The 25,389-nt window shown below is 60.6% G+C and overlaps 2 protein-coding genes across 9 annotated transcripts; both read left to right on the forward strand.

The window, feature by feature from the left end:
- The first annotated feature begins 251 nt into the window (after positions 1–251).
- On the forward strand, positions 252–19,660 carry USP19 (ubiquitin specific peptidase 19). 8 transcript variants are annotated; one of them, XM_031606782.2, is made up of 27 exons: positions 252–411; positions 3,121–3,365; positions 4,979–5,035; positions 6,142–6,270; positions 6,835–6,968; positions 7,301–7,708; positions 7,789–8,056; positions 8,196–8,352; positions 8,455–8,526; positions 9,004–9,119; positions 9,414–9,622; positions 9,914–10,115; positions 10,198–10,331; positions 10,482–10,640; positions 10,741–10,851; positions 11,008–11,118; positions 11,274–11,375; positions 11,743–11,883; positions 12,147–12,265; positions 12,501–12,638; positions 12,750–13,114; positions 13,784–13,894; positions 14,364–14,580; positions 14,876–15,028; positions 15,114–15,277; positions 15,350–15,528; positions 17,104–19,303. In XM_031606782.2, exons 2-27 carry the CDS (start codon positions 3,257–3,259, stop codon positions 17,335–17,337), a joined length of 4,299 nt encoding a protein of 1,432 aa, XP_031462642.2. In that variant the 5' UTR covers positions 252–411; positions 3,121–3,256; the 3' UTR covers positions 17,338–19,303. The 8 variants fall into 8 exon arrangements, with proteins under 8 accessions (XP_031462642.2, XP_031462627.2, XP_090004408.1 ...); XM_031606767.2 differs by having other exon boundaries at positions 253–411; positions 9,408–9,622; XM_090148282.1 differs by having other exon boundaries at positions 253–411; positions 9,408–9,622; positions 17,122–19,303.
- A 681-nt stretch (positions 19,661–20,341) lies between these two features.
- On the forward strand, positions 20,342–25,386 carry SLC6A8 (solute carrier family 6 member 8). The gene is made up of 14 exons (XM_031606862.2): positions 20,342–20,546; positions 20,890–21,090; positions 21,317–21,448; positions 21,740–22,013; positions 22,085–22,217; positions 22,365–22,499; positions 22,579–22,682; positions 22,762–22,886; positions 22,958–23,070; positions 23,138–23,275; positions 23,721–23,823; positions 23,896–23,996; positions 24,200–24,370; positions 24,861–25,386. The coding sequence occupies exons 1-14, from the start codon at positions 20,465–20,467 to the stop codon at positions 24,990–24,992; spliced, it is 1,944 nt and encodes a 647-aa protein (XP_031462722.2). The 5' UTR covers positions 20,342–20,464; the 3' UTR covers positions 24,993–25,386.
- The last annotated feature ends 3 nt before the right edge of the window (positions 25,387–25,389 follow it).

A 25,389-nucleotide genomic window follows, 5' to 3' on the forward strand; every position in this document is an offset into this window, starting at 1 on the left:
TGACGAGGCGGGGTGGGGACGGAGCGCAGCTCGGGACGCTGCGGACGCGCGGGAGGGCCGGGAACGCAGCCGGACGCGGCGGGCCCCGGGCGCGCGGCAGGCCCGGCCCGTCGCCATGGAGACGCCCCGCCCGGAGCGCGCCCTTGCCCGCCCCCGGGGGCGGATCGGCGGCGCGGTGACGTCCCGCCGGGCGTCGTTGCCATGGGGACGCCCCGAGCCGGGCGCGGAGAACAGCGGGGGTCGAACCGGCGGCCGGGCCCGGCTCGCGTCACGTGACCCAACCACGCTCCCGCGTCACGTGGGCCCGTTCGCCGGCTTCCGGAAGTGCGTCACGGGCTCGGGCCTGTCTCCGGAGTGGGCCCGCTCGGAACTTCGGCTCGGACCGGGGCAGCGCGGAGCGGCGGCCGGGCCGTGAGTGCGGGCGGGCGGCGGCGGCGGCGGCGGCCGGGGCCGAGCCGGGCCGGGCCGGGCCGGGCCGGGCCGGGCCCGGGGGGCGCGGGGCGGGCGGCGCCATCTCCCCGCCGCGAGCCGGTCCGAGCCGCGGGGCCGCCGGGCACGGCCGGAGGCTGCCGCCGGCACCGCGAGGGGCTGCGTTCCGCCCCGCCTCCTCCTCCCGCGGGCCCTCGGGCGGTGCTCGGCGGGGGAGCGCCGTGCGCGGGGCCGTACGGCGCGGCTGCGGACTCGCCCTGCGGTTGGAGCGTGGGCCGGGCCCGAGCCTCGGGGCTCTGAGCCCGCGGGGATGAGAGCGGCGGATACCGAGAGCGTCCGTTCGCACGAGGGGAAACGTTGCTGCCGGCTGGGCTCGGGGTGTGTTGGGGGGAGAAGGAAGGAGATGATGGGGGCGGGCGGCCCCCTCCCCGCTGCTCCGTTAAAGGCTTCCGAGGGGCGGGTGCCGGGGGCTGGAGGCAGGAGGTGTTTCCCTGCCAAGTGCTGAATGCAGCCCCGGCTCCTGGGACAACCCGCATCCCGTTGTGCACCTCCTGCTGTCACTGCCTGAACGCTTACTTACTTACTCACCCCCTGCGATGGGACGAGGTGGCCGTGCTGCCCAACCACTTGCTGCTCTTTCTGTGTTCACGCCTTACTGGGGTTGGCTACAGAGTGTTTGTGCAGCCTCAGGATGAGCTGGGCTGTGGAGCTGATTTAGGTTGAAGTAAACTCTGCCATCATCCGGACTTCAGTCTGCATGGCTTCTTGGTCTGATGCACCCTGCAGCACGTGGATGCTCACACTGACACAACACATGAGAGGAAGGAGAAGCACCTACTCTTATAACCACGCTTTCCATACTTGAAGTGCTCAGCATTGTGGCTCACGCACCCACCCGGTGCCTCCCAAAGGTTCAGCCCTGGTATTACCTCCTCAGTACCGGCCCCTGGGAGCAGCAGCACCCAGAGTGTTGTGTTCTGGACAGCTGGCTGCTGCCCCATTGCTGCATGTTTCCTGCTTGTGGAGAGGGGGATAGTCCAGGATTAGGAAAAACCAGTGAGAGTAACTCGTGTTTATCTTGCAGTTGGCTCAAGCCCTGAGGCACCCACAATGGCCTGAGGCTGTGATCAGGATTCCGGCAGCCAAAATCAGGCGGAGTCCCAGCCCTGCTCAGTTCCTGCCAGCTGTTAGGTGTAACCGGTGGCTGCAGACCCACTGAAGCCAAACCCCAGCAGGCAGACGAGTGCCTGGCTTCCTTGACAGAGCAGCTGCAAGCATGCCTTTCCTCTTTATTCTGTAGGACCCTACTCAGAGCTCCCTGTCTCCTTTTTCTTGGTGCTGCCCCTTTGGATGTAATGTGGCCTGGCCTGGCCATGCATTGAGCAGTATCTCCTTTTCATTTCCTGCTCCTCTGGGATTTTCCCACTGGAAACAAAAGTAATTCAGCAAGCACAGCTTGCCCACATTTGCCAAGCTTTGCAGCAGTGCCCAGTACAGTACATTCAGCAGCTCAGGACTGGTGCTGCTGCTGTTCTGCATCTGTTTTTTTCCCTCTCTTGGAGCTTACTGCAGTCTCCTGCTCAGCATTCCCTTCCTGCCCGGTGTGAGTTCTGAGGATTCCTGTGCTGGGCAGCCAGAGGCACTTGAGCTTTCCACTCTGTTCTGTTGGTTCTTGGTGACTGGGGCAGGTCATCCTGGTGAGAAGTGGTTTCAGTGTGGGCTTTGCCATGGGGCTGGGCCTGCTGCTTCTGCACAAAGGGTGCCAGCAGTTTTGATATGGAGTCTGCTGCAGTTTGTGGTTGTTGGTTGCCATGAGCATTCCTGGAACACAAACCTGCTGGCACTGCTCAGCCTGAACTGGCGCTTTCCCTGAAGATGTCCTGCCTCTGACTGTGTCCGAGCAGAACTGTTAGGTCTATGCTGGTGCAAGGGTGGCAGGATGATGTGTGGCTCCTGCTGCTGGAGAGCCAGGCACAGCTGTGAGGGCTGCGGGGCCAAGATGCCGTTGTGCACAAGGAAGCCGTTTTCAGCAGGTCGCGCCAGTTCTCTGTTCTGAACATCTCAGGGCAAAACTGAGACCCACGGCCTGGGTGGCGGTGGGAGGCCATGCCCAGCCTCTCCAGCACTTGGAGCAGGGGTGTCTTGTTTCCAGCCAGGCCCTGCTGGTGCTGTCTGTAAATCAGCGGGAGATGAATATGCAAGGTGCCGCTGTTCTGGTGGGTGGAGGGAGGAGCTTCCCTCGTGCCAGGGAGCTCTGCTTTCTGCTGTCACGGGAGCCTCTCCCAGGCCTTCTGCTTCTCCTGCTGCTTCCTTCTTAGGGTGTTTCTCTCTTCCATTCCCACCTTCTTACATGGAGTGCTGTTTTGACCTGCCTGGTGCCCTGTGCTGTGGGGCCGGCCTGTATGGGACAGGGATATCTCTTTGTCCCCCTTCACTCTGCCTTTGGATGCCATTAGAGCCAACAGTGGTTCTGGGTGGTGTAGCGGGCACTGTGAGCATGACAATTGCTTTCCAGGTTTGCGTGTCTTGGGAGCCCGTGCTTTTGGCTGTTGTAAGGGCTGTGAGGGTTTCCCATAAAGGCTGCAGAGAAGGACGTGTGAGGGCAATGGGAGTGTGGGGGCAGTAGCTCCTGATGCTGTTGGGCCTTCTCCATCTACTCCTCCTGCCATGCTTGTTCTCTCTTCTCTTTAGGCCACTAGTTCCTTGCCAGAGAGTTTGAGCACAGAGAGTCGCCAAGATAGCTGGGCCAGGAAGAAAACGTCGCACCCCTGACCCAGACTCCATTACCGACCCTGGTGGGCCGTTTGTGTCATCCAAACGGCTGAAAATGTCCAGCAGCACCAATGCCCCCGGCCAGAGGAGAGTGTCTCGGGGCTTGGACGATACCACCAACAAGAAGAAGCAGAAGGATCGAGCCAACCAGGAGAGCAAGGAAGGTGAGAGCCCCCAGGCAGTGCCGCAGGGAGCAGGCCCAGCAGAATGGTTTCTTGGCTCTGTGGGTGGGAGCCTTGTAGCCATCTGTTGCAGGATAAGCAGATTTAACTAATCGCTTCCTATGACTGATTGTAAACCATGCAGTGGGATCTTCTTTGGCACTGTGTCCTCCCTGGACCTGTAACCTCCTTTCTTTTGAGCTGCCTAGCCCCAGGGATGTGAGGAAGGTCCGGTCCGGCCCGTTCCCTTGTTAGTTTAAGGCTGATGCTCCTCACAGTGCTTGTTTCCAGTCACTGCTTTCATCTCGGCCGAGGTGCCTGACGACCCAGGGGGAGTAGGATCAAAGCCTGCAGGTGCCTGGACACACTTCTGTCTTTCAGCCTGCATGCTGCAGGCTGGTACTGGAGGTGCTGACAGCACCCACGGGGTGCAGGGCCTGTGGATGGGGCTGTTGCTTCACCTCTTGCACCAGGGCAGGGTGCGGCTCAAGTGAGACATTGCTCTGTGGTAATTCCCTCCATGGCCACTGTGTATCTGGTGACAAAAACATTGCTCCAGGTTCAGGCTGCCATGCTGGGCAGGGAGTACCTGCAGGCAGGAGGCAAACACAACTTCCTGCTTCTGCAGCACAGTGTCCCTGGCAAATTGCTTGATTTCTGTGCCTGCTCTGTGCTGACTGTTGTAACCTCTAAATAACAGCCTTTTGTAGGCCAAGGTGAAATAGCGTTTACTGATGTCTGTGCTTGAACAATATGCTGCAACCCCCAGTGCAAAACACCAAGGCACAGAGAGTGTGACTTTGCTGCACCTTTACGCCTGTGATTGCAACACTCAGCAGAAATTCCCTGCTGTTCTGTGGCTGTTGAGGAGGGAGCCCACAGTCCTGTAAGCTCTCTAGAGTGGAGACCACAGCTCCTTTTGCCACTGGTTCTTTGCTTCAGGACAAGGTGCTGTTGCACTGACCCCTTTGCCTAGCACAGCACATCTCCCTGTGGGGGTGGAGCTGACCCTGAAATGTTTCTGGCTCTTGGAGGTAATCCTGCAGGGAGCAGGGATTAGGTGTCAGGTCAGTTTGGTCCCCTGGTCTGATCTGGAAGGAAGTTTTATCTCTGGCAGGTTGTGCAGTGATGGGAATGTTAAAGTGCAGCTGGGCTGCCTGGTTCTCTTGTTACAGCAAAATTGGTTTGAGCACAACCTAACATCAGTTTCTCAGTGTAAGATCAAGACAGAGCCTCTCCTATGTGGGTGGAGGCTGGGAGCTAGTAGAGACTTGGCATACTGAGTGGGGCACACAGCCCAGTTACCACAAGCTTCACAGTGATTCAGGCCTTGAAGCAGCACTGTCTTTTTTGGTGCATCAGTGTTATTTTGCTTTTGCTGCTGAACTGGGGTGAGGAGTACACAGCACCCATCCTGGATTCTGGCTTCTGCTGCTGCTGTGGAAAAGCTCAAGGGAGGTGGGAGGAAGCCGAGGGAAATGAGCAGCACATACACAATGAAAAGGATGGACAGAAGTTTGGTTTGATGTATAAAATTTTGGGTGTTGGAGCACCAGCCTGTGCTCTGAAGTGACTGAATGAGAGACCCACCTGTGCTCTGCTTCTCTGCCCACCAGTGTCTCGCCCTGAGCTCGAGCAGGCTGAGACCTCCCAGGAGAGGGACTTGGAGGAGGGTAAGTTGAGGTGTGCGCTAGCTGCCAGTGCATGGCCACCAAGCGCCCTCGCAAAGGATTTGAAGCTCTTGCCTTGTCATCCTGTGCTCTGGTGATCAGCAGAACTAACCTGAGTGCTCCCTTGCCCTTGTGCTCCTCTTAACAGGGTGCAGCCTTCCCAGAGAATGTTACACGTGGCAGGGAACTACCCTCTGCAAGGGAGAGGTTCAAGGCACATAGCAGACTGCTTCTGGACCAGGTGCACAGTGCCTATGAGCACTGCCCTGGGATATCTTGCTGCTGGCATCCTCCTGCTTGTTTCGTAGCAGGAAGCCTGCCAGGCTGGGAAGATTCCAGGCCATGTCACCCATCAGGTGCTGGTTGGTTTCTGCCTTGGCTCAAGGTTCTCACTTTGAGAACAGACGGACTAAAATCCTGACAGCTGAGAAAGTATAACTAAACCAACTGGAAATTAAGGAAACGTCAAGTTTTTCCTGTAGAGATCTTAGGATGCTGCACGGGCAGACCTAGAGCCTGGTGGACACCTGATGGGATTCAGTCTGCCGTGGCTTGACACTGCTGCTGTGTTTTTTCCCTGGATGAGATGTTTGTGCCAGGCTGGCTGGCCCACCTCTGTTTCAGCTGTGTTAACTGTGCTTACCTATCAGGAATACAGTGCTCTTTGTGACTATAGCTGAGCTATTCATTTTGCATATGCAAAGGGGAAGTGGCAATTTCTGGTTGTGTTCAGAGTCCACTTGTATCCCCCAGAGTAATTCTGTGGCTTCCTTGTTCGCTGGGAAAGCAGCAATTGCTTTGTAGTTGGCAGGAGCCACCCCTTCTTTCCAGCCCTGCTGCTGCACGTGACTGGGCCAAGCCTTTCTGCCTCATGATCTCTCTGGTTCCCGCTGGGATTCACCTGACCTGCTGCAACCTGCTGCTCAGGTCCTTGTTTGTGACCTGATAAGAGTAGATTACAATTGTTTCCCATTCACTGCCATGAGCTGTGTCCTCTGCCCTGATGTCCTCAACCAAATGCGCGTTTGGGCTCACACTCCCCAGCTTGGGCGTGGGCACTGTGGCCATGCACCCTGGCAAATGGCTGATGCTTTCCTTCCTCTTCCTAGAGTTGCTGCTGGACTGGAAGCAGAATGCTGATGAGATCATTGTCAAGTTGAACTTGGGAAGTGGATCTCTGAAGGTGGAGGATGTGGATACTTTTTTCACTGATACTGACTGTGTGATCAAACTACCAGGTACAGGGAATGGAGTGACTGCTGCAAGTGTTTCTCCAGCAGGGCTTGGCATGTCTCTGGACTAGATGTGGGCTGATCCAGACGAGCATGAAACCTTTCCTTCAGAGGCAATGCACTGCTGTCAGCTGGCACAACTTCAGCCAGCAGGCCAGGCTGATATGAGAGCAGTGTAAAAGAAGAAGGGTGTAGGGTTGGAGAGGACAGGAGCTGGCTTCTCTCTGCCAAGTGAACAGGTGCCCACTGCTGTGCTGGATGCATCTCTGCCCTGCCCTCTGAGATGATTGAGTTGGTGCTGGGTATCCCTTGAAATAGTGTCCATGTCCCTAAGGGCAGGGAGACCCGGTGCCTTCCCTCTGGGAAGGAGGCCAGCCAGATGTACAAAGCAAATCCAATGAATCTGGTATCATCCTGGAGGCTCGTGGGATGTGGTGGCAGCCTGCCTGCAGCCTCTTTGGCTCTCAGACAAGAGCTTTCCTAGCCCCTGAGGCAGGTGAGGGAGGGCTATGGGTAGAGTAGATTGCTGCCTGCTGCACAGCCTGAGGTCCCATCCCCCTTTTCTTGCAGATGGGCGCCAGTGGAGCTGTCAGTTCTATGAGGAGATTGAGGGCTCCTGCAGCAAGATACAATGCAAGAAGGGAAACTTTCTGCAGCTTGTGCTTCAGAAGAAGATCCCGCTCCACACCTGGTCTTCGCTTCTGGTGAGGGCAAGGGGACCTCTGCCTTTCAGGGGACTGTATGGAGCCTGACAGAGCTGGGTGAGGGTTTCAGTCCCTGCTCTGAGCTGCCCTGACCCAGGGAGCATCTTAGGACACATCCTGCATCCCCGTGCTGCGTGGGGGCATTGAGCCAACCATCTCTGTCCAAGGGAGGGCATGTTGTTATGTCCCTGTCCTGCCTGCCACAGCCTCAGGTTCTGGAATAGAACTCTGGTGTGCCTCGGGAAGGAGGAGTAAGGGTGAGGGGCTGGCGGAGGGCAAGACAGGTACTGCTGCCTGGCTGTCTTCCCACTATGCTGCACTACTTTTCACAGAAGAGAAAGAAAGATGGATCCAAAGAGCTGGGCAAGGGGGCCACGTGCTGGGAGAACGGGAAGGAGAAGGCTGCTTCTGCAGAACTGGCCCCTGAAGAACCACGGACTGAAAGCACTGAGCTGCCAAGAACCCGCCGAGAGCCCTCCAACCCCAAGCGCGCTCAGGGAAGAAGCGAGGCCCTGGGAGGGAAAAGCCCAGCCAGCCCAGGGACACAGAGTGGCCCCAGCGCCAAGCGGGCGGTATACCTCAAAGTGGCTCCTGCTGAAGAGGAGCCGAATGCCAGAGTCACTGGGAGTGTGGAGCCCAGCAAAGGGCATGGCGGGAGGTCAGGCAGCCGTCGCAATGGCAGAGCCAGCCAGGGCGATGCGCCTACAGCCCTGACTGACCTCGCACCGCCACTAGAGAAGGTATGTCTCTATGGGATGCTGTTGAAGAGATGGCATGAGGGTTAAGTTATCTCTTTTTCACTGTCATTCTGTCTTAAAAGGCTGTGATTATGGCCAAGGAGACTGTTCCTGTGGAGGTGCCACCACTTGCTGCTACCACAGAGATGTTCCCTCACCGTGTTGCCACCTGTGTGGAGAAAAGAGTCCTGCAGCCAGGTAGCCCTGTCGAAGCCTCACGGGGCCGGGAGAGTGCACCTGTCTTGGGAGAGAGCTCTAAGGCCATCCCATCAGCCACACGTCCCCTAGGCAGAGACGGAGAGAAGAGGGACTGGTCTAAGGACGATGTGGCTTTGGAAGCAGCAGCTGATGGTGAGTGGCCCGGGAGTCAATGTCTGTAGACTGGCCTGGCTGGGAAAGTCCCTCTGCTCGGGACCTCTCCTGGGCCAACCTGCAGTGCTGCCTTGGAGTGCAGTGAGGGTGATCTCTCTTCATGTCTTTCCCTACTCAGAGCCAGAGCCTTTTGTGAGCCTGACCTTTGTCAAGAATGACTCATATGAAAAGGGCAATGACCTGGTGGTGGTGCATGTATATGTGAAGGAGATTCACAAGGAGACTTCCAAGGTTTTCTTCCGGGAGCAAGACTTTACACTGGTGTTCCAGACAAGGTACAAATGCATTTTCGGATGGCATCAAACTGATATGGAGCTTTTGGCTGCTGCCAGGCTACTTTGTTCACCTCTTCTCACTTGTTCTATATTTCTTTGCAGTGACATAAACTTCCTTCGCCTCCATCCTGGCTGTGGGCCCCACACAGTGTTCCGGTGGCAGGTGAAGCTCAGGTATGACTCCCGTCCTGCCTGCTTACACTGAGATGAGGGAGCTGAGAGCAGGAGCTGGTCCCAGCTGGCTGGTTTGTGCAGGACATACTCATTTCTGCACCTGAGTGTCTCCATCACGACATACTGCACTAACACCACGATCCTGGTATGATCGCAGAGAAGAAAACTTCATTATTTGCAGTCTTCCCCCAGCCTGATCTAGAGCTCTTGGGGACAGAGCCAGACCAGGCTGTGTGTGCTTTAGCTGAGATATCCCACTAGAGTGGGTATGTGAAGCCAGGCAGAATGGATGCCCAGGAAGGCAGATTTCCTCCTATGTGCTCAGTGTGGCTAGACTTGAGGGTGTCTGTTCTGCTTTGTGGAGCCCCCCTCAGGGTTGATGCTAACTGGGAAACTGTGGCCCTGCCTTTCAGAATTCAGCATCTCTGTGGCTGCTGGAGCGACTGAGGCAATCTTCACTTTCTGTGTGTTTTGCAGGAACCTTATTGAACCAGACCAGTGTACATACACCTTCACAGCATCTCGCATTGATGTCTGCTTGAAGAAACGCCATAGCCAGCGCTGGGGGGGGCTGGAGGCTCCAGCCACACGAGGTCTGCACCCTGCCTTCTTTCTGTGTTGACTGCCTGCTTGTACCTAGTGCTTTCCTTGCCACCTGCAGTGGCTGGAAGGCACTGGGTCTTCTGACATGGGATCATGGGGAAGGAAGGGTGTGGGGCAGGCCATCTGGGCACTCCGGAAAGGCACTGCTGCTCGCCTTCCTGCACTGGAAGGTGGGAGTGGGCAAGAGGCTGTGTGTGAGCGTGGGCCGAGCAGCTCAGCCCCACTGTGGGCAGTGCACAGTGCTGCTAACCACAGGCCCACCCTTCCCCCTTTTTAAGGTGCAGTGGGTGGTGCAAAGGTTGCCATGCCTACAGGCCCTACCCCTCTGGATAAGACCCCTCCAGGCAGTAACCAGCACCCCCTGTCCAGCAAAGAGGAGGCTCGAACCAGTGAGAAAGAGAAGCCACGTGTCGAGGATGGGAGTCTGGATGGTGTGGCAGCCCGTACAGCCCAAGAGCACGTGGCAGTGAAGCAAGAGCCACACATCCCCTCAGTGAGTAGAGCTATATTGTGTTTGACTTTGCTGGGGGGAGGTGGCATCCACTTGTCCCTCTGGTTGGACTCCACCTTCTTGGTGCTGCTCTGGGGTCTGGCAGACTGTTCTTGGAGGAGGAGTCGGCAACACTCCTCATGCATAGCTGGCAGAACTGGGGACAGCAGTTGTCCTGGTGGATGATGGCTCCAGCCCAGCCCTGTGTGGTGTGGCTTGGATAGTTGGGTTCCTCTGATGCTTCCGGAGACCCCCTCGTGCACAACGTCATCACACCTAGTTCTGCTTTGGCAGCCCAAACCAACCTGCATGGTGCCACCGATGACACACAGCCCAGTGAGTGCTGAGAGTGTGGAAGATGATGAGGATGAAGATGAAAAAAAGAAGGTGTGCCTGCCTGGCTTCACAGGGCTGGTGAATCTGGGCAATACCTGCTTCATGAACAGCGTCATCCAGTCATTGTCCAACACCCGGGAGCTGCGTGACTACTTCCATGGTGAGCACAGGCCTGGAGCTCAGCAGAGCTCTGCCACTCTGTGCAGCCAGCAGCCACCCTCACTCTCTTTCATATCTTACAGATCGGTCCTTCGAGTCTGAAATCAACTACAACAACCCCCTAGGGACAGGGGGACGCCTGGCCATTGGCTTTGCCATGCTATTGCGAGCACTATGGAAAGGCACACACCATGCCTTTCAGCCCTCTAAGTTGAAGGTAGGTACCAATGTTCTGTGGGAGCTGCTGCATTGTCCTCAGCCGTGGGTCTCAGCATTTCTCTGTGCCGCTCTGCTGCTTTGGGCGCAGCCAGGCTTTGGGCATGAGCAAGCAGTGTTGCTGGTGGGCTGATGACTGTGCTCCCCACAGGCAATTGTGGCCAGCAAGGCCAGCCAGTTCACTGGCTATGCTCAGCACGATGCTCAAGAGTTTATGGCGTTTCTACTTGATGGCCTGCATGAGGATCTCAACCGCATCCAGAACAAACCCTACACAGAAACTGTTGACTCAGACGGGAGGCCTGATGAGGTGAGGATGTCCGTCTCCAAGGCTGTTGTGAGCACTGGCTGCTAAAGAGCAGCTCTGGCCTGTGTGATTTAGTGTAGTGCTGAGCCCTTTCTCTCCACAGGTGGTAGCTGAGGAGGCCTGGCAGCGACACAAGATGAGGAATGATTCCTTCATTGTGGACCTATTCCAGGGCCAGTACAAATCCAAGTTGGTGTGCCCAGTCTGTTCCAAGGTAGAGCAGCCCTGGAGGTTGTGCCCCTGTGGCAGGCTCCAGCCCCAGGAGCACAACATAAAGGACATGGCTGGATCTCCAGTCTGATAAGACTGTTGTCTTGCTGATCTCAGACACAACAATTCCCAATACTGAGTGGGCTTTTCTTGTCTGCAGGTATCCATCACCTTTGATCCCTTCCTGTACCTCCCAGTCCCACTCCCACAAAAGCAGAAGGTGCTGACTGTTTACTACTTTGCAAAGGAGCCACACAAGAAACCCATCAAGGTAAAGGACACTAATTACTCTGGGGAGGTAGCCTGAGAGGGCTCTTGGAGGTGCCACAGGCAGCTGGTCCTGTGTGAGTGAGCTGAATCTTGTGTTAAGCCAGGGCCTGCATGTCTTGATGTGGCATTACTAATGTGGCACTTATATTGTGGCAGTTCCTTGTGAGTATCAGCAAGGAGAACTCCAGTGCCATGGAGGTACTCGACTCGGTGGCCCACAGCGTGCATGTGAAACCAGACAACCTGCGCCTAGCAGAGGTGAGAATGCTAAAACCGACCACCAAGCTGTGGGTTACTGATGTGGATGGCCCTGGCTCCCATAGTTGTGCGGAACACATTGCCAGCAGCAGTCACTTGTCCATGGGATGAGCTTTGTCCATGGGTGGTAGTGTCATGCACGAGGTGCTGCACTGCAGAACCCTGCTTGAGCGGGCTGGGCCTCTGCAGCGGGGCAGGTGGTGCTATCCTGGCAGGATGATGGGCAGAGCACACGATCTCTGTGATGCTACTACTGCCACAGCTCACCATGGGGCTCACGTGGCTTCCTCAGGAGAGGAAGAGTTGGACAATCCTCTGAGCATGAAGCAGCCCCTCACACAGTCCTGTTCCACTGCTTTCCCGGCAGGTAATCAAGAATCGCTTCCAACGCATGTTCTTGCCGTCCCAGTCTCTGGACACAGTCTCTCCCACAGACCTGCTGCTCTGCTTCGAGGTGCTGTCCCCAGAGCTGGCCAAGGAGCGGGTAGTGGAGCTGCAGGTCCAGCAGGTAAGCAGCAAGGATTGAGACTGATAGGAGGCTGAACGGGATAGGGAGAGCAGTGCTAGAGCTTGCACAGAAGGGTAACACACAAGGCTGGCATACTGGCTAAGTGTGCCCAGCGTATGGCCCTGGCAGCCCTCTGCCTGCAGGAAAGGGCTGCCCATCTTGGTGAGTGACTCCTATCAGCTGCAGCAAGCACAAAGGCTTGACAAGGCTGCCTTATCTTGCTCAGGTGCCTTGCCATGCCCAATGGGTTCTTTCTCCTGCAGCGCCCACAGGTACCTAGTGTCCCTGTCGCCAAGTGTGCAGCCTGCCAGAAGAAGCAGCTGTCAGAGGAAGAGAAGCTTAGGCGCTGCACAAGGTGCTATCGAGTCGGTTATTGCAACGTGTGAGTTGGCTTGGTGCCTCACAGGGAGGGAGGGTCTCCAGCTGTGGAGGGTTAAGTGGAAGCACTCAGCCCACTAGGAGGAGGTGGGATGGGCTTGGCCTTTGGGAGGGAGCCAGTTTGGCTTGCAGCACTCCTCTTGTTCCAAACACATCCCTTGAGCCCCACCAAACTCCTTGCTGATGTCCTGCCTGTTTTTGTGCAGACACTGGATTCACTGGGGTTCTGTGTGTTACAGGACATGTCAGAAGACACACTGGCCAGACCACAAGGCTTTGTGCTGCCCTGAGAACATCGGTTTCCCCTTCCTCATCAGTGTGCCGGAATCCCGCCTCACTTACGCCCGCCTGGCCCAACTGCTGGAGGGTTACGCAAGGTGAGGGTGCAGGGAAGGGAGGTGCATCTGTTGCAGCAGCAAGCACAGCCAGGAGCTGAGCTGAGCCCAGCCCTGTGCGGGGCCCGCTGTGACTGACAATTCCTTGTTCAGGTACTCGGTCAGCGTGTTCCAGCCTCCTTTCCAGCTGGGACGGATGTCACCAGAGCAGGGGCTGCAGCCTCTGCTCCTAGACAAACTGGATCCCCTGGCCAAGGGCAGCTGTGCCGCTGCTACCCCTGCTCCTGAGCTGGGGGATGGGGACAGGGCTTCTGGCCTCCTGCAGGAGCCTCCCCTCTCACCAGCTGTGCCTGAGCTGCACCCAGAGATGAGCGACACTGGCACTGTTCGGAGCAAGGTCCTGGCTGCCAGGAGTTCCCTGCTGAGCTTGGATTCGGGCTTTTCTGAGCACATGGATTCGCAGGGCGACAGCTGTTGTGAGAAAGAGCCATCCTATGAGAGAGCCCTCAAACCAGAAGGTAGGAGGTGCTGCGGTGCTAACCCTGTCTGTGCCAGGAACCCAATCCAGGCAGCCCCCAGGCAAGGCAGGGAGCAGTTTTCCCTCCTTGGCATCACCTCTTGCCACAGTATCTGTTTTCCCCGTGCGGCTTGGTCTGTTGGATATACGGGAAGCTCTGGAAGCCGTGTTTCAGAAGAGCAGCTCCACCTGAAATGCCTAACAGCCCACGCTCTGCCCTGCCCTGGCATGGCCTGTGAGGCAGAGCAAAGACCTGACTTGGAAATAGTCTGGGCTGTTGGAGGGGTGGGGAGGCAGGGTTGGCAGAAGCCTTGAGTCCCATGGGAGGGCAGAGCCCAGCGCCGAGCCCCTCGGGGCTGTGAGCGCAATGTTTCCCTCACTCTGACTCAGCTGCACGGGAGCAGCTTCTTGCGCTCGGCCGCCCAGCTGTCACGTTTCCAGACACTTGTCTCAGGATGGCAGCAATGTGCAGTGAAGGGGCAAGGCAGGCAGAGGAGCGCGGCTTGCCAGGGGCAGGCGTTTGCTAAAAATAGTCAAGGACACTGGGCACGTGGTTGTGTCCCTGCAAGGCCGTAGCATGTGAGATGGGGGTGGGGGCACTGCAAATTCTTGGCCCCTACGCAGGGCAGACAGGCAGTGCCACCGAAGATATGTTCCTGCCTGTCCACAGCTGCCATCCCTGGGTACCAGCACACTCCAGACTCACTGAGCGCCCGTGCCACGCAGTTCTACATCAACAAGATCGATGCTGCCAACAAAGAGTATAAGCTGGAAGATAAAGGTGAGCCTGGCGTCCTGGGGAGATCCAATTTCATCCCTTGTGGCCTCTAGCAAAGAGTGGATCTACGTGGCCAGGGTGTAAGAGGCTCCTAGGGCCAGAGCAAGCCCAGGTATGCCATTTGCACCAGGCAGGGCATTAAAAGCTGTGTCTGGCGTGGGAGAGCAGGGCTGCACCGTGCAGAGCTCGTGCCTGCTCCCTAGAAGCTCCTACTCCCCTGAGCAAATAAACCGGTTCCTTTCAACCTCCCACACTCCTAGAGGAACAGAGATCTGTGTGGCTGGATCACCTCATATCTGAATAGATGCTGATTTTATTCCCCGTGAACCTAGCTTCGGCAGTGAGGGTGTGTGGCAGGACCACTCGCACCATCTTGGCTGTGCTGCGTTAAAACTGGGCTGGACAAGATTGCTCCTAGTCCAGTCAGGGTGGACTTGGGGGCCAGCTGGCTGAAGTGTGTGCCCCTTTGCAGGTGACACCCCCTTGGAGCTGACAGATGACTGTTCCCTTGCCCTGGTGTGGAAGAACAATGAGCGCCTCAAGGAATTTGTATTGGTGGAGTCCAAGGAGCTGGAGTGTGTGGAGGATCCGAGTTCAGCCAGTGAAGCAGCCCGAGCTGGCCACTTCACCCTGGAGCAGTGCCTCAATCTCTTCACCAAGCCCGAAGTCCTGGCCCCAGAGGAAGCGTGGTGAGGAAGGCGACGTGGCGGGTTCCAGCCTGCGGGCACAGGCAGCAGTGGGGGTTTCCCAGGAGCTGCCTGGTCCTGCCTGACATTTCTCCTGGCAGCCAAGAGCACTGAGGAAGGAGGCCAGATGCCAGCAGGGAGCAATGCCAGCGCTCTGCGGGGCTGTGCTGTCCTGCCTCTGGCAGGGAGGCTGAGGCCTCCTGTCTCTTCTGCCATATCTACACACTGGCGAGCTTAGGGCTGGGCTCAGAAACCCGGAGCTCTCTACATGCTGATAATGAACACATACTTTCCCCAGGTACTGCCCCAAGTGCAAACAGCACCGTGAGGCCTCCAAGCAGTTGATGCTGTGGCGCCTGCCCAACGTCCTCATCATCCAGCTCAAGCGCTTCTCCTTCCGCAGCTTTATTTGGAGGGACAAAATCAACGATATGGTTGACTTCCCTGTCCGGTGAGAGCTCAGGGGATGGAGTGCTGGGATAGTACTGCTTGTGCTGCCTTGGCCGTTCCCTGACCATCCATGTGTCTATCCTCAGGAGCCTGGACCTAAGCAAATTCTGCATCGGCCGGAAGGGTGAGCAGCAGCTGCCCATGTATGACCTGTATGCTGTAATCAATCACTATGGAGGCATGATTGGCGGGCACTACACGGCATACGCCCGCCTGCCCAACGACAAGAACAGCCAGCGCAGTGACGTGGGTGAGGATCCGCCGCCCTCCCCTCCCCTGCAGCTGTGGACGGTCTCCTTGCTTAACCCTTCTCTCCTCTCAGGCTGGCGGCTCTTCGATGACAGCACAGTCACCACCGTGGACGAGAGCCAGGTGGTAACCAGATACGCGTATGTCCTCTTCTACCGCCGGAGGAACTCTCCTGTGGAGAGACCCCTGCCAGGGCACCCCCCAGACCACCGAGCCGAGCGCACCCCCTCTGCCGAAGCTGCTGCCAGTCAGGTGAGAGCTTGTGTCCCTTCCAGCGTCGGAGCCACAGAGCCTTGAAATATGCATGTGCCCACCTGCTGGACCCCACGGAGCCTAGCACCACTGCGGTGCTGTGCTGCCTCCCTTTGAGACTAAAGAGCGTGTGCCAGATGGGCTCTGGGGTCTGTCTTACCTTGTTCTGGCTGTGAGCTTGGAACAGTCCTGTCCCTAAGGGGTGGTGGGAGAGCTGGTTCCAGCTGCTGGGCTGGGAGTGCTGGTGGGAGGGCACAGAGCTGCTTTGGGGCACAGGAATGGGCAGGAGGGGGGCTGTGCCCTGCTAGGCTCTGTACTAAGGCTGAGAACAATGGAATGGGAGCTGGCTGTGCCAGGAGGTATGGCCTCCTGCGGATAGGGGGGGATGTTTTCTGCTGTGGCCCAGTACGGGGCCACTCCAGTTGCAGAAAAGGTGAATACAGGTACTGAGCCTGTGAGCTTCTGCGGGATGCTGATGGGAAACTCCCCCAGAGCACGTTGTGCTGCAGGAAAGGCGAGGAGGGTGCGCTGGCAGAAAGAGTGCTTTCAGCACTCATCAGTAGGGCATGGTTGAACTGATCTTTGCTGAAGTATCAGAAAAAAAGGCCTGGGCTAGTGTTGTAGCAAATCACCTGCTTGCCAGGTTCCCCTGAGTCCCCTCTGTGCTGGCCTCGTTGGATCTGAGGACGGTGTTTGGCTGTGGCACAGCTGAACACGTGTGCCCCATAGGGACCTTGTGGTTGGCCATCCAAGCTGGCCTGGCTCACGTGGGCTGGGCATCCTGGCTCAGCCTTCTCTGCTGGGAACTGGGGCTGCTCCCATCACAAGAATGTGTGTGCTAGAGCAACCACAGCAAGGCTGCTCTAATTGTCCTGTGCTGGCCGTGGGATCCCTGCTGTGCTGGAGATCACTGTGTGCCCCATAGCACCTGGCCTCACTGGATCCCCTGGGGCTCATCACGACCTCAGCAGCACTGTGTCCCACGTGGTGATGGGATGTATTGGATCCCACTGGGGCTGAGTGGTATCCAAGTGCCAGGAATCACCTGCATCCTCCAGAGATCCTGCATCCTGATTGGCTGCCCTGCGTGATCACCGGCGCAGCGAAGGGCTGGGCTGTGACTGCAGATAATGCTCTTGGAAGCTGGACTGTGATTGGCTCTCAAAGGATCCCAACCCACCAAAGGAGAGCTGGGACTGGTTGTGCGACCGTGCCTCCTGCCATGCAAGCTGCCTCTGAATTGGCCGTCATCTGAATAGTCACATTGGGATTGCCAAACTTGAGCTGTGATGAGCTTAATACCTGCTCCCTCACCTGCATGGATCCATCAGTGCCACAGAATCGACTCCAGAGGGATCCAGCGCTGGCTCCTGCAAAGACTGCTCTCCTGTTGCATCGCCTGAGCCCACCAAGGCAGCCCCTAGGAGCTGTGGGGGCGGGCATGACCATGCTGCATGGGGAGGCGGGCTGGTGGGGCACGGGACTGGGCTCGCAGGCAGCCGCCTGCCCCGGGGGATGGCGAGGGGTGTTGCCAGTTGTGTTCTCCAAGTGCTGACGCAGGTTTCCACATCGCAGGCTTCTCTGATCTGGCAGGAACTGGAGGCTGAAGAACAAGAGCTGCAGCTTGAGGCTCCCCAAAGGCCTGTGAGAAACTCCTGGAGGCCCCGTGGCCAGAAGAGGAGTCCGGGTACCCCCCAACACCCAGATGAAGGCTGCGTCAAATACTTCATCCTGGCCACCACAGCCGCAATTGTGGCTCTCTTCCTGAACGTGTTCTACCCACTCATCTACCAAACCCGCTGGAGATAGGTGTGGGCACACAGCCAGCTGCAGAGCAGGGCTGCTGGGGCACGCACTGTGCCAGAATGCTGCACGGTGAAGACGTCAGAGCTGCCAGGTGGCCAGACAGCACCCTCTGGACAGCAGGACGGAACCCTGTGGGAAAGACATACATGCTGTGGGCACCAATGCTCTCCAAGGGAAGCATAGAGCCGTCGGCTCCTGTCTGTCTGCTCTGGCATCTCCTATGCCAGCTGGCAGGGCTGCGTGGCCGGTCCCCAGCATTGCCAAGGCACAGCCCAGAACCAGCATCCCCTCAGCCCGCCCTCGCCCTGGCTGCCTTCTTGCATCGGGGCTGGCCCTACTGGTACATGCTGCTCAGGAAGGGACAGTGCCACTGGAAACATCCTGGGAACAAGCAGAGCCCTGCCCGGAGGCTTTTGTGAGAACAGGATGCCCTGACATGATCATTGGTCCCACTGCCTCTCCCTGCTTCAGGAGCCTCACATTCTTCAGAGCTGGCACAAGCTGTATCCCTCCAGGCCAGCATCATCTCCTGTGCTGGGACTGGATGACTTGTCATAGAGTGCTTTGTGCTTCCTTGCTCAGCCAGAGGGCTTGGCCACAGCGCTGCTCCTCGCCCCAGGGGGCATCCACAGTACTTACTGAACTGTGTGGGCTACCCCTGCCTGTCTGGGAGTCCCGGTTTACATTGTGTGCAGCTGCCTGGGATGGGTCTGGGGGAGCATGGGGCAGCACCCCGTTGGGGAACTGGTGTGGGCTCGGGGAGCAGCAGGCAGGATCTAGGCTGCAGGAGGCCAGCGGGAGGCTGTGCTGGCAGTGTCGCTTTCCTGCACGTTGTGAGGTGTGCCAATAAAGGCAGGTTTTCCAAAGATCTGCAGCACCTTCTCCGGTGTGATGGGACTGTGGCAGCAGTCAGGGGCTCTGTACCCGAGCCTGCTCCAGGACAGGAGGCAGCTGGATGGAGTGTTCCTTTCCTGCCCCCTGAGCTGGTTCCACAGCCAACACAGAAGCACTGCCCTATGCTCAGCTGGGTGCAGCAGGCTGCGGGCAGAGCTCTGCCTGCCTGTGCCGTGGGGCAGCAGTTGTGGCACGTGCAGGGCGCTGGGTGCATGGAGGGCCTGGCAGCATGCAGTCCTGCCGGGCTGGGGCAAGGGCTGTAGCGGCAGCAGTGTATGACATTGAGACACGTTGCCCTTGGCTGAGCGAGGCTCAGGCTGCTCGGGAATGTTTGGGTTTGAGAGGTGACTTCAGAGCCCTGTGACTTCCTTTTCCGTCTCCGATGCCGTCCTGCCGGCAGTGCCCTTGGCTGTCTCAGGAAGGATGCTCAGTGGGAATGGCCGGGGCCCCGTCGGCGCTGGGGGGCTTGAGAGGGGCAACGCAGCCCCTAGAGCCCACCACCCTGCCCCCGTCGCGCAGCTGTACGGCCGTCCCCTTGTCCCTGCGCACGGGTCCCTGCACACGGGTCCCAGCCCGGTGCTTCCCGCCGTCGGGACGTGCCTGTCCTGGAACAGTCGCCTCATTGTCTGCGGTCTGGGGCCCCCACGCGCCCACGGCGCTGCCCTCGTGGGGCTGAGTCAGCGCCCGGCGCCTGCGGGGTGACCTCTGCTCCGCCTGGCGCTGCAGCCCTGGGCTCGGGGCCACGCACCGCTCCCTGCACCTGCCTGCCCTGCAGGTGGGGGTTCCGTTCCCGGAACCTCCCCTCCTCTCCTGTGCTGCTGCTGCCCACCCTGCGGCCCCGCAGCCGTGCCGGGCGCCGTCCCGATCACGGCGGCGCAGGGCAGCGGTGCCGGACGGGCAGAAGCGGCAGCGCCGAGCGGGCTGTGCCGAGCGTGCCGCAGCCTGGCTGCAGCGCTCGGGCAGGTCGGGGCCGTCTGCGGGGCTGCTCCGGGCTCGTTGCCTTCCACCCGCCCCGCTTCTGGGGCCTTTGTAGGGAGCAGAGTGGGAGTTGAGAGGTATGCAGCATCGTGCAGTGTCTCACGGCCGCCTTCTGCTTGCAGGGACTGACTCCGGTGCCGTTTGGATCCGGCCTGGCCCCCGAAGGAGCCCCGCCGCTGGCCGCGGAAGGCCTTCCCGAGCGCTTCACCAGCCCCGCCGAGCGCCCGGCCCCCTCCTACAGCAGCATGGAAGAAGTCGATTAGGGCAGCGCGGGCACCCGCCCTGGGGGTGCGGGCCGGGCTGGGCACCGGGAGGGGTGGGGGGCGGGCAGGGGTCGGGGTTTGTCTGCTCTCATTAAACTCGCTGAACTCAGCTCGCCTCCGCTGCCTGCTGGCTGCCCCGGACCTCCTGCTGCCCCCGAGCCGGGTGCGCCCTGGCTGCTGCGTGCCCACTGCGCTGCCTCCGCTCCACGTCCCCGGTGCTCCTTGCAGCCCTCGGTGCCGGGCGAGCCCCGTGTCACGCAGCGTCCCGGCGCTGTCACCCGCCGTCTCGGTGCCTCGTGGCACTGCTGTTGGGAAACACCCGCTGTGCCCTCGTGCCCCGTAGTGCCCCGTAGTGCCCTGTAGTGCCCCGTGTCCCCGGGTGCACCCGGGTGTCCTCTGTTGTGCCCTATGGCCCCGAGTACCGCGGTGGACGTGGCGCTTGGGGACGGGGCTCGGTAGGCGCGGTGGGAGTGGGCTGAAGGTTGAACTGGAATCGGAATCACGTTAGGTTATCTCAGAGGTCTTTTCCGACCTGAATTTCATACCGGCCAACGTTCACCAGTGTGTCCGGGGCGTTCCGTGTCCCCGGGTGCGCCCTACTGCACCGAACACCCCGTGTTCACCCCGCGTTCCCTCCCGTCACCCGCTGCGTCCCGTTGCCCGGTGCCCGCGTCCCGGTGCCCGTGGGGCGGACTGCAAGTCCCGGCAAGCCGCGGGCGGGCGGCGCGGCCAATGGCTCTCGAGGGGCGGTGCGGCCCGGCTCTGCCTCCGCCGCCGCCCGGTGCCGCGGCGCAGAGAGCCCCGGAGCGGCCGCGCGGCGCCGGCCCCGCAGCCCGGCTCTGAGCCGCCCGCCCGGCCCGGCCCGCCCCGCCGCGCCCCGCCGCCCTCAATGAGGTTCTTCCGACTCACCTTCAAGTGCTTCGTGGATTGCTTCTGAGCTCCCCCCGGGCACGGAGCCGCCCCCGAGCCGCCCCCGGTCCCCGGCCCCCCGCGCCATGCCCCCCGTCCCCGCCGACACGGCCGCCCCGCAGCCGCCCGCCGCCCCGAGCCGCGACGCCGCCGCCCCGACGGGCTCCGGTAAGCGCGGGGCTGAACCGGGCCGGGGAGGGATGCGGTGCGCGTCGTGGGGGGTTGGGGGGTTAGGGGCTTGAGGGGGGGCTGCCCACGGCCACGCGCGACCGCGGCGCGCCCCCTCCCGTCCCGCCGCGGGGTGAGTCACCGCTCTGCATTGTGACGTCACGCGCCGGGCTGACATCTGACGTCACGCCCCCACGCGCGGAGCGAGGGGTGCGGGGGGGGATCGCGCGAGGACCCCCCCCCCCAACCCACGCGCGCTCCCCCTTTCTCCCCACCCGGGGCGGAACCCGTGTGCGCTGGTGACGGCGGCGCGGCACCCCCCCCCCCGTCCCTGTCCCGGCAGAGGGCACCGAGCCCCCCGCGGCGGGCGAGGAGCGGACGGTGACGGCGCCGCTGGTGGGGGCACCCGGCCCCCCCAAAACGGCCGCCCCGGAACGGGAGACGTGGACCCGGCAGATGGACTTCATCATGTCCTGCGTGGGCTTCGCCGTGGGGCTGGGCAACGTGTGGCGCTTCCCCTACCTGTGCTACAAGAACGGCGGAGGTGAGCACCGGCGCGGGGTGGGGGGGCCGCCCCACGGGGCCGCCCTTGGGGCTCGCGGGGTGGGGGTCCGCCACCTGCCCGCCCTGACCTACATCGGCGCGCGGCGAGGGGGAGTGCGCGGAGTGCCGCTCGCCATTCGCTGCGCCCAGCGGGCGGCGCGGGGGGGACCGGCGAGGGGGGGACGGCACGGCTGAGCGTACCCTGAATGTCTGCGTCCCCCCCCCAGGCGTCTTCCTCATCCCCTATCTGCTCATCGTCTTCGTGGGCGGCATCCCCGTCTTCTTCCTGGAGGTGGCCCTGGGGCAGTTCATGAAGCAGGGGGGCATCGCAGCATGGAATATCGCTCCGCTCTTCAAAGGTATTCACCGTTCCCCCCCCCCTCGGTGCCCTGCGCGGGGCCCCTGCAGCTCCCTGCCCACACCCCGTGTCCCGCAGCCAAGGATGGCGGCTCCCTGCCCTGCCCTGCAGCTCCCCATTACCGTCCCTGAGAGCCACGAGTCCCCATCGTGCCCATGGCTGACCCCGTGCCATCCCCCCACCCATCATCCCACTTCTACACATCCCGTCCCCGCCGTCATCCCACATCCTGTCCCCCTGGCTCACCGTGGGTGCGTGGAGCCCCGTGCCAACCCCACTGCCGCTGTTCCAGGTCTAGGCTTGGCCTCCATGGTGATCGTCTTCTTCTGTAACTCCTACTACATCATGATCCTGGTGTGGGGGCTCTTCTACCTGGTGCACTCGCTAACTGACACTCTGCCCTGGGCCACCTGCGGCCACGCATGGAACACTGAGCGGTGCGCAGAGTTCTTTCACCTGGAGCTGTGCCGCAACGCCAGTGCCAACGCCAGCGCCGCCGTCACCGCCCTCAATGTCAGCTGCGTCGACATGGCCGACAAGCGCTCACCTGTCATCGAGTTCTGGGAGTGAGTGCAGGGACGGCGCGGGGCGGAGGGGACGGGGATGTGGGGGTGCTCAGTGCCACCCCACTGTGCAGGAACAAAGTGCTGCGGCTGTCGGGGGACCTGAGTGAGCCCGGGGAGATGAACTGGCAGATGATCCTGTGCCTGGTCACCACCTGGATCATCGTCTACTTCTGCATCTGGAAGGGCGTCAAGTCAACCGGGAAGGTAACATCGTCCCACATCGGTACGGGAGGTGCCACCCATGCTCGGGGACGTCCAAGCCCCGGCACTGATGGGGACACGTGTGGCACAGGGCGTCCTGCCCCATAGCACCTCTGCCCCACGGGAGTCTGACCAGCACCCCATCCGCAGATTGTCTACTTCACGGCGCTGTTCCCTTACGTGGTCCTCATCCTGCTGCTGGTGCACGGCGTGACGCTGCCCGGCGCGCTGGGCGGCATCATCTACTACCTGAAGCCCGACTGGTCCAAGCTGGCCGAGGCGCAGGTGAGGGCAGGGGAGGCAGTGAGGTCACGGGGAGGGACACACGTGCCCCTAAAATCCCAGCGCCATCCCCGTGCCCCAGGTCTGGATCGACGCCGGCACTCAGATCTTCTTCTCTTACGCCATTGGGTTGGGCGCACTGACGGCGCTGGGCAGCTACAACCGCTTCCACAACAACTGCTACAGGTAGGGCTGTGCCGCCACTGGGACCCCGCAGAGCCCCCGCAGAGCCCCCGCAGCAGCCCATAACCCGCTGTGCCCGCAGGGACGCCTACATCCTGGCCGTCATCAACAGCTCCACCAGCTTCTTCGCCGGCTTCGTCGTGTTCTCCGTGCTGGGCTTCATGGCCTCGGAGCAGGGCGTAGATATCTCCAAAGTGGCCGAATCAGGTGAGTGGTGCGTGCTGCGGGCCCTGTGTATCCTACAGGGGGTGGCACCACTCACCCTACTGTCCTCGCAGGCCCTGGGTTGGCCTTCATCGCCTACCCCAAAGCCGTGACGCTGATGCCCCTGTCCCCGCTGTGGGCCACGCTCTTCTTCTTCATGCTCCTGGTGCTGGGGCTGGACAGCCAGGTACAGCAGTGGGGACGGGGATGGGGATGGGACGCCGTGCCTCTGCTGACCCCGCTGTGTGCTGCAGTTTGTCGGTGTGGAGGGTTTCATCACGGGCATCCTGGACCTGTTCCCCCAGCCGGGGGCCGGCTCACTGCGCCGCGAACTCACCGCCGCGCTCTGCTGCCTCGTCTGCTGCCTCATCGACCTCTCCATGGTGACACAGGTGGGGACGCGCAGGGACACGGGCCAGGGCCGGGCTGTGCCTTCCCATGGCGTGGGGCTGGAGCTCCCTTGGCTGCGTGGGCTTCCTCTGCTATCTGGGGGGTGTGTGCCATTGGAGTGCCCTTGGCACTGGGGGTGTCTGTGACATTTGAGGTGTCCGTGCAGTGTGGGGTGTCTGTGCCATTTGGGATGTCTGTGCCATTGGAGTGCCCATGGCATTGGGCTGTCCGTGCCATTTAGAGAATCCACACAGTTTGGGGTGTCTGTGCTATTTGGGATGTTTGTGCCATTGTAACTGGGGGGTCTCCGTGCCATTTGGGGTCCCTGTGCTATTTGGAATGCCAGTGCCATTTGTGATCTCTGTGCTTGGGGTCCCTGTGCCATTTGGGTGCCCGTGCAGCAGGGACACGCAGCACAGCCCCATGACGTGCTGTGCTGTCCCACAGGGCGGCATGTACGTGTTCCAGCTGTTTGACAACTACTCGGCCAGCGGGATCACGCTGCTGTGGCAGGCCTTCTGGGAGTGCGTGGTCATCGCCTGGGTGTACGGTGAGGCCGTGGGACGGGAAGGGATGTGGGGACGGGCACCCTGGGACCCCGCTGACGTCCCCGTCCCTGCAGGCGCTGACCGCTTCATGGACGACGTGGCCCGCATGATCGGCTACCGGCCGCTGCCCTTCATGAAGTGGTGCTGGGCCGTGGTGACGCCGCTGGTCTGCGTGGTGAGCGGGGACGCGGTCGCGCGTGGGTCGGGGCCGCTCGGACGCCCTCTCGTGGCCCTATGCGCGCTGCCCCGGGCGGCGCTCCGCGGGCTCCGGGCTCCCCCCGGCGGCGGCTGCGGGCACGGCGGTGGGGTGGGGGTGGGAGGCTCGTGCGGGGAACGCGCGTGGGGACGGCCGTGAGAGCTCGCTGCCGCTCCGCCCAGGGCATCTTCTTGTTCCACGTGGTGAACTACAAACCGCTGACGTACAACAAGACCTACGTGTACCCGTGGTGGGGCGATGCCATCGGCTGGGTCCTGGCGCTCTCCTCCATGCTCTGCATCCCCTGCACCGTCATCTACAAGCTCCTGCGCTGCAAAGGCTCCTTCCGCGAGGTGGGGCAGCACCGGGCCACCCTCGTCCTCGTCCTCGTCCCCATCCCTTCCGGATCTGACTCCATTCCCTGTCCCTTTTGGCATCTCCATCTCATCACCTCACGTTGCTGTCTCAGTCCAATCCTGAGCTGAATCCCATCCTCATCCCGCTGCCTTCTCCCCATCTCATCCCTGTCCCCATTGCCATCTCACTCAAAGCCAACCTCATCCGAATCTTGTCCCTGCTCTATGGTTTTCTCTGTTTGAATCCCATCCTTGTCCCCATCCTCTCTCTCTCAGCACTGTCTCAGTTCCCATCCCCACCTTGTGCCCCGCTACCCTGTCCCTCCCTCAGTCCCATTTCAATCCCTTCCCCAGCCCAATCCAAATTCTGTTCCTATCCTACGCCCATCCAAACTCCATCCCTGTCCCCATCCCAATCCAAACCCCATCCCCACCCACGTGCCATGTCCCGTGCCACGTCCCCACTACTGACCCCATGTCCCTGCAGCGCTGGCAGCTGCTGACCACGCCAATCTGGGGCCACCACCACCTGGAGTACCTGACGCCCGAGGCCGAAGCCAAACTACTGGCCCCGGAGCCCCCCAAGGAGAAGACGACGCTCTTCGAGACTGTGATCTGAGCGTGGGGAGGGTCGCGCTGCTCCCGCCCGCCATAGCAATAATGCCAGCACCGCCTCCCACCCACGCAGCCCCGCGCCCGGGCCCCCCCCACCACGCTGCCCCAGCCTCGATGCAGGGAGCAGGGAGTGGTGGGAACCGCTCGGGGACACGGGGACGGGGCGGCCATGGGGGTCCCCAGCGCTGGGAGGGGGGTGTGGGATATGGGGAGCGGGTGGTGGGAGGGGGGGAAGCGAGTAGGACAGCCCCTCCCCGGCCTCCGTCCCTGTGCCCCGCTGCCCCTCCAGCCCGGCCGCCCCGGCCGGTGGCACCTCGCTCACTAACCGCTTCTGTAGCGTTTGTCTGGTGTAACCCCAACCGCCCCGACATCTGGCAATAAACTGGGAGACCCTGGCACAC

The sequence above is a fragment of the Phasianus colchicus genome, chromosome 11, assembly GCF_987193195.1.
Source record: "Phasianus colchicus chromosome 11, bPhaCol1.hap1.1, whole genome shotgun sequence".
Taxonomy (NCBI): Eukaryota; Metazoa; Chordata; class Aves; order Galliformes; family Phasianidae; genus Phasianus; species Phasianus colchicus.

Excerpts from the sequence above, each read along its gene's own strand:
- SLC6A8 (XM_031606862.2), top strand. The coding sequence starts at position 20,465 with ATGCCCCCCGTCCCCGCCGACACGGCCGCCCCGCAGCCGCCCGCCGCC. Across the intron at positions 23,276-23,720 it reads ACCTCTCCATGGTGACACAG|GGCGGCATGTACGTGTTCCA; the intron begins GTGGGGACGCGC and ends GCTGTCCCACAG. Across the intron at positions 23,824-23,895 it reads GGTCATCGCCTGGGTGTACG|GCGCTGACCGCTTCATGGAC; the intron begins GTGAGGCCGTGG and ends CCGTCCCTGCAG.
- USP19 (XM_031606767.2), top strand. The coding sequence starts at position 3,257 with ATGTCCAGCAGCACCAATGCCCCCGGCCAGAGGAGAGTGTCTCGGGGC. Across the intron at positions 8,527-9,003 it reads CGGTGGCAGGTGAAGCTCAG|GAACCTTATTGAACCAGACC; the intron begins GTATGACTCCCG and ends TGTGTTTTGCAG. Across the intron at positions 15,029-15,113 it reads ATGGTTGACTTCCCTGTCCG|GAGCCTGGACCTAAGCAAAT; the intron begins GTGAGAGCTCAG and ends GTCTATCCTCAG.